A 6,073-nucleotide genomic window follows, 5' to 3' on the forward strand; every position below is an offset into this window, starting at 1 on the left:
CGATGGCGTAGGCTGCAGCCCCTGCTGCAGTGGGTTGCCATGGGCTACCGTGTGTAGCCAGCAGCCAGCGTGAGCGGCCAGCAGCCGCTGTGAGCGGCCGTCCAGAAGCCGGCGATTAATCTGCCTCACCCGGGAAGAGCGCAATGATGGTGCAAACTTGGGCCAGTGAAGCAACGTCCTCCACAACTAGGCTGAAGAACAAAAGGTCAGCAACTTGTCTGTTCCCCTTCCCCTAATTCCTCAGCACTGTTCCCATCCCCCAATTCCCCAATTTAAAAAAAAAAAAAAGTAAGGATTGATAAGAGTATGAAAACTGCAATGTTTACACAAGCTTTATGTTAAAAAAAAAGTTAGGTCAACTTTAATTGATTGTATCTCTTTGACCTGATTATTTTATTTAAATAAGCCTTGTGTCTCACTAGGGAACTAGGACTTGAACCCTGTCCATTTTTTCTTGGGGCTATTGGAGGGAAAGACGAGAAGGCAATAGCCTTTGCATCCTCTTAGTCCATGGGATTGTTTAATACCACAAGAAATATTTACTGTTTGTCACAGCTGAAACCTGACAAGATATTTGAAAGGACTGAATAACTTTTTAATCAGAAATTTGGAAAAGCTGGAAAATGAGAATGCAAGAGCCTGATGATGATTTTTTTTTTCTTCAGACCTACTCCCCTAAGCTAAAATCAAAGGATATAACCAGAAGGAAAGAAGTACATTAAGGATTATGTACTAAGTAAGGCAGGGAGGTCAAGCGATGACTTAAGCGACAGGCCACATTTTGAGAGCAATTGTTCTTATCTTACAAATATTTACAAAACCAGAAACGCAGCTCTAGAAGCAGTTCAAAGCCCTGCTATCTTTATCATCCCCAATTCCTAAGACTGAAGGAAAAAAATAGGAGACGAGGGTGTTTTTGAAAGTACAAACTACTTCTCTGCCTCCAAGGCCCCCTCGCCAAGGATGAAAACAAATCTTGTTTTCTCCACAAATATAAATTTAAAAAAAGCTTTAGCCATCTATACAGGTAAGCTTCATTTATTCCATCCGCCAGAAACACAGTTGGAACCCAACTGTTCTTTTACATTATTTTACCCATCCTATGGCAGTAATTTTTAAATAAAGGCTAGGGAGGTTTCTGTTTGTGTGTTCATGTGTGTTGAGTGACATTTCCGGATGATATTGTTAATTTATTTTTTAAAAGATCTATTAAATTGACGTAAACACACAAGTACGTTTAAGAGAATTCTCAAAAATATAACAGGAACTAACCTAAATGCTTCTCAGAATCATGTGATCTGGGAAAATATTTGATATTAAAGCTGGCTTGATTTTGATTTTGTTAAATAGGCATACCTATCATCAGCATTAAATAATATTTTTATTCTATCTGGATTTATTAGTCAAATAAGTTCATGTTATCTCTGTTGCAAAATTTGTCAGCAAGAAAAAGAATTGGTATGATGAAATTTTCATAGGTAACCTAAACTTAATTGTTTAGAGCAAGTATATTAAATAAATGTAAGTAGGATAAAAGGTTTCCTCTTAGGTGAACTCTTTAGCAATAATTATATTGTATGTGTACTTAAAAATGGTTTCCTAAATCTCTTTGGTAACTTGAAACTAAATTTTTGCTAGCTAAATTAAATGACAGATATTCATTGAATGTCTAGATCATTTCCAAATAAGATAAAATAATGAAACATTAATTACTAAACATAGGTTTATCTACTTTTTTGCTTCTTATTATAGAGAATAAAGATACGTGTGTGTGTGTCTGTGTATGTGTGTGTGTCTGTATGTGTTTGTGTCTGTGTGTGTGTGTGTGTGAGTGTGTCTGTGTATGTGTGTGTGTCTGTGTGTGTGTGTGTGTGTGTGTGTGTGTGTGTGTGTGTGTGTGTATACAGAGAAAGGGGAAAGGGAGGAGAGGGGAGGGGAGATGGAGGCTGGCAAGTTCATAATCTGCAGGGCAGGCCAGCACACCACACAGCCAGGGAGAAGTTGAGGTCGAGTCTGGAGGCACTCTGATGGCAGAATTTCCTCTTTCTTGGGGAACTTCAGTCCTTTCTCTTAAGGCTTTCAACTGACCGGATGAGGCCTACCAACATTATGGAGGTTAATCAGCCTTACTCAACGTTTATTGATTGAAAAATGCCTTTATAGGGACATCTAGATGGGTGTTTTGCTGAAAACGAGGTACCGTGGTCTAGCCAAGCTGACACATAAAATTAGCCACCGCACTAGCCATGCCCTGCACAGCAGGCCTAAGATCTGTCATGCACACTGAAGCTTCCGCAGATTGCAGATCCTGCTGGCCTTTGGCAGAACAGCCTCTGTGCCTTTGACATATTCTCACACCCCATTGGCATTCCCCCCTTTTGGAGCTTTGCTGCGAGTGTGCTGGAAGCATGTCCTCAAGGATGGGGCTTTGCCTGCCAAGGTAGTTAAACCCCAGCAAAGGGTTCTTCCTGGCTTTCCCCACAGGACACTTCCTACGTTCTTTTGCCTCACTTCTTCATTAATCTCAGCTCGCGTGTCCCTCTGATGGAAATTATTCAAGTAAGTAAGAAAAGGAGCAGGTGTAAAGAAAACTGCCCCGTGGGAGAATGTTTGTGAAAGAGGACCAACGCGCCCAGGGTGAGGTGACATGAAAGCATTGTTCTCGAGTACATGGGACAGAAACAAAGAAGAAATCATGTGATCACAATAGCTGAATTTACCAAGTGAGGAATGACATGAATGATGTCAAGTTTGAAGAGATGAGAAGGGACGTGCAAGAGTAGAATAAGCAGACAGAGCAATTTAGAAAGATGCTTTCAGAAACCAGAAGCACACACATCTGAGCCTTCAAAGCTGAATCATACCTATGGCAACGTACGTCGGTCACTCCAGCATGAATGTGACTTTTCATGCAAAGCATAGGAACAAATTCCACAATATCATACGTCATACGCTAAGGAATTGATTTAATTGAGTACAGAGAAATATTCCAGTGCCAGTGTCAGAAAGACTGAGTCTGCCTTCCATCCCAGGGAGAGAAACCCCAGAACCAGAGCACTCTTCCGGACACAGTGTGGGTTCTGTGCTCACGGAAGGAGTCCTTCCCGTGTGGGTCCCCCTAACGCTCTGTGCTCTATGACATGTGTAAGACAGTGGTCATGTCAGTAGTTAAGTAAGCAGACTGTTTAATGTCAAGGAGTCTGACTTGGAGATGCCAGCTCTTTACAGGAATGTGCTGGAGGTACAAGACTGCCCTGCACTGGGGACTGTGGGGTAGCTGGGGATCTCAGGCCTCTGCAGGACATTACTATGACCCATGAAGGTAAGAAAGACTTGACAGTCACAAACATCGTCACGTCACTCAGTGCTGTGGCCTCCATCATCCGGAGAAGCCCATCTCTGGTCCTCCCCAGACCCTGCGTGGTGGTGTTGTCCCCTAGGGAAGCCCTCATCACCCCAGCTTCCTACCACATGTTTTGAACAATGTTTCCTCTTGAACTTCCAATAAGGGGATCAAGCCAATGTGTCCTAGGGCTGTGGTCTGAAATCTGCTACCATAGCTGGGCTCTCCGCCCCTCCGAAACTAGGGGAGCAGGGAATGACGCTAATGCTACATACACCCGGACAGACAGGCATAGAAAGATGGGGGGTAAGAAGCCATTTGTGTAAGCTAGGGAAGAGCCGTATATCCCGAACATGGGGAAACCCTGGTACTGAGAAAATGAGGAAGGATAATCCAACTTCTCTCTCAGACTCTAACGCTCTAGTGAATGTTGACATTTTCTGTGGCAAAACAAACTAGCTCAACAAGGAAAGATGTCGAGCGGGACGGGGAACCTGGGCGATTAATCACATGGATCTGCTTGGCAGCTCTTGCATGCCCTTGATCTGCATATAAAGCGTGTGCTGGGCTCTGAAAGCCCATTTCTCTGGGACATCAGATTCCATCTCTTGCAGCATGTACTCTCTCCAGCTCCTGTTCAGGGCCAGCCATGCCGCCTTGCTCCTGCTTTTCTGCCTGCTGCTGGGAACCAACACAGCTCAGGAAGACACGTGAGCCGAGCATTTTGGGGAGGGCTCCTCGCCCAGCCTGGGAGGCTGCATATCCTGTCCTGAAAACTTCCTCACCTTCCCAGAACTCTAAGCCCAGGGTTTTCTCATGCCAATCCCACCTCTCTCCTCTTAGGAGCTTCATCAATTCCCCTCAATTTCCACTGGGTGTTTCTAGGTCGCCTATGGAAATAAGGCTCCCAGTGTACATATAGGCTGTAATTAACCATTCGTCTCCCTCTAGGGCTCTGATCTACATCCCATCCATAGCCTAAACCTTTGTTAGATTTCTGCTCAGTAAACTGCACCTCTTCACACCTTGCCTCCTAAAGAAGAAGGTTTAACAGGTCTGTGAGTTCCAACAATAGGTCTGGGCAGCTCTGCCAGGACTCATTGAATGATCAGAGGCCCGGGACACTAATCCTTGGCCCCGCGGCCCCAAGCTGAGCTGGCCCAGCAGCTTAGACAGTCTTCCTATTCTGAAGCCCAAACACAAATGTGATGACCAGCATGGCGCCCTCCCACGCTGGGACCTGGGAGCACAGGTTCAGAAGCCAACTCATTGAGGGTGCGTGTTTGAAGGAAGCAGGGAGATTGGGGCAAGCAAATTGAGGTAGGAAATGGAGCCATTTCTGGGGAGAAGGGATGCTCAAGAACTCCATGGAGTTTTCTCTGTAGGGACAGAGTTTGGGATGCTGGGTTTCTAGATTGTGATTCCAGTGGTGCTGTGTGTGGCACGACCAAACGTCCTGTCCTGGAGGAAACCACTCAGGGTTTTGACAAGCTGATATAATGGAGCCACGTGTCCCAGAAACCCTGAGTGGGGACAGGTTGAGATACAGATGTCACTGCACTCAGCCCTGAGGGGCAGCGAGTTGTTGAAATAAGCTATGCTATACAGGGGACCCAGCATCCCAGTGTCCCGGAATTTCTTGGCTTTCGCACTGGAAGTCCCTCATCCCAAGAAACCCCTCACTGTCAGGCAAACTGGGATTGGTCACTCTAGCTCTGCCGGCCATCTCATCAATCCCAAATTCATTTACAAACGGGAGGAATTTTGAAGAAACTGAAGGCTTCACGCCCCTTCCCTGTGCCCTGAGCACTACAGCAGCTGGCGTAAGAAATGCAATCTCTCGGGAATCTGACGGCTTCCCCTAGGAAACGGGGCTGGGCAGCCCAGAGGCCCAGAGCCTGAATTCCTTCCTCTCTCACCCAACACCAAAGGAGCTTCGTCAGGAGTTTCTGGGAAAGAGAAAGTAATGCAGGCGTCGCAGGGGCACACTTGGCTGTTCTCTTTCGCTCCATGTCCTCTTCCCTATGAGATGGGGGTGTGGGCCCTGAGTGTACAGTGGTACCTCAAGTTCCCAAATATGGCCTTGTGTCCAAATCCCCTACAGAACTAAATCAACACCAATTCCTGGGCCCCACCAGAAACCAAACAAGGAGGAACTTCAGGGATGGTCCCACAAACTACCCCAGAGCACTGACATGCTTATGGTTTAATATGAAATTTCTGTTGATACGAAATTTCTTCTAATGATGGCATGAACCCTCCCACTCAGGGGACAATCAATGGGACCTACAGAATTTTGTTAGGAAGTGACGTGTGGCATAGTACTTCATTCTGTTTTTGTAATGTATTTTCTGTCACTGGAAAGAAAGAAGATAGTTGTAAATAAAGAATCCAGGGCCGGCCGAGTGGCACGACGGTTAAGAACTGGCTAGGGACGCCAGAGGCCCCGGTTCGGATCCCACATATGAGGGCCAGTGACACTGCCCTCCACAGCTAAGATGCTGAACAACAGCTCGACCTAGCTGGGCTGCAGTGAGTCGCTGGCAACGGCATAGGCTGCAGCCCCTGTGGCAGTGGGTTGCCATGGGCTACCGTGTGTAGCCAGCAGCCGCAGTGAGCGGCCGTCCAGAAGCCGGCGACTGATGTGCCTCACCCGGGAAGAGCGCAATGATGGTACCATCTTGGGCCAGTGAAGCAACGTCCTCCACAACTAGCCTGAAGAACAAAACA

General features: G+C 46.4%; 1 protein-coding gene across 1 annotated transcript in view; it reads left to right on the plus strand.

Annotated features, from left to right (window-relative positions):
• The first annotated feature begins 3,906 nt into the window (after positions 1–3,906).
• PIP (prolactin induced protein) overlaps positions 3,907–6,073 on the plus strand; it is a 7,034-nt gene continuing 4,867 nt past the window's right edge. The window contains exon 1 of the mRNA XM_019632307.1: positions 3,907–4,053. Coding sequence (XP_019487852.1) covers positions 3,959–4,053 — 95 coding nt within the window. The 5' untranslated portion in view covers positions 3,907–3,958. The remainder of the gene's footprint in view (positions 4,054–6,073) is intronic.

The sequence above is a fragment of the Hipposideros armiger genome, unplaced genomic scaffold (assembly GCF_001890085.2).
Source record: "Hipposideros armiger isolate ML-2016 unplaced genomic scaffold, ASM189008v1 scaffold_1116, whole genome shotgun sequence".
Classification (NCBI taxonomy): domain Eukaryota; kingdom Metazoa; phylum Chordata; class Mammalia; order Chiroptera; family Hipposideridae; genus Hipposideros; species Hipposideros armiger.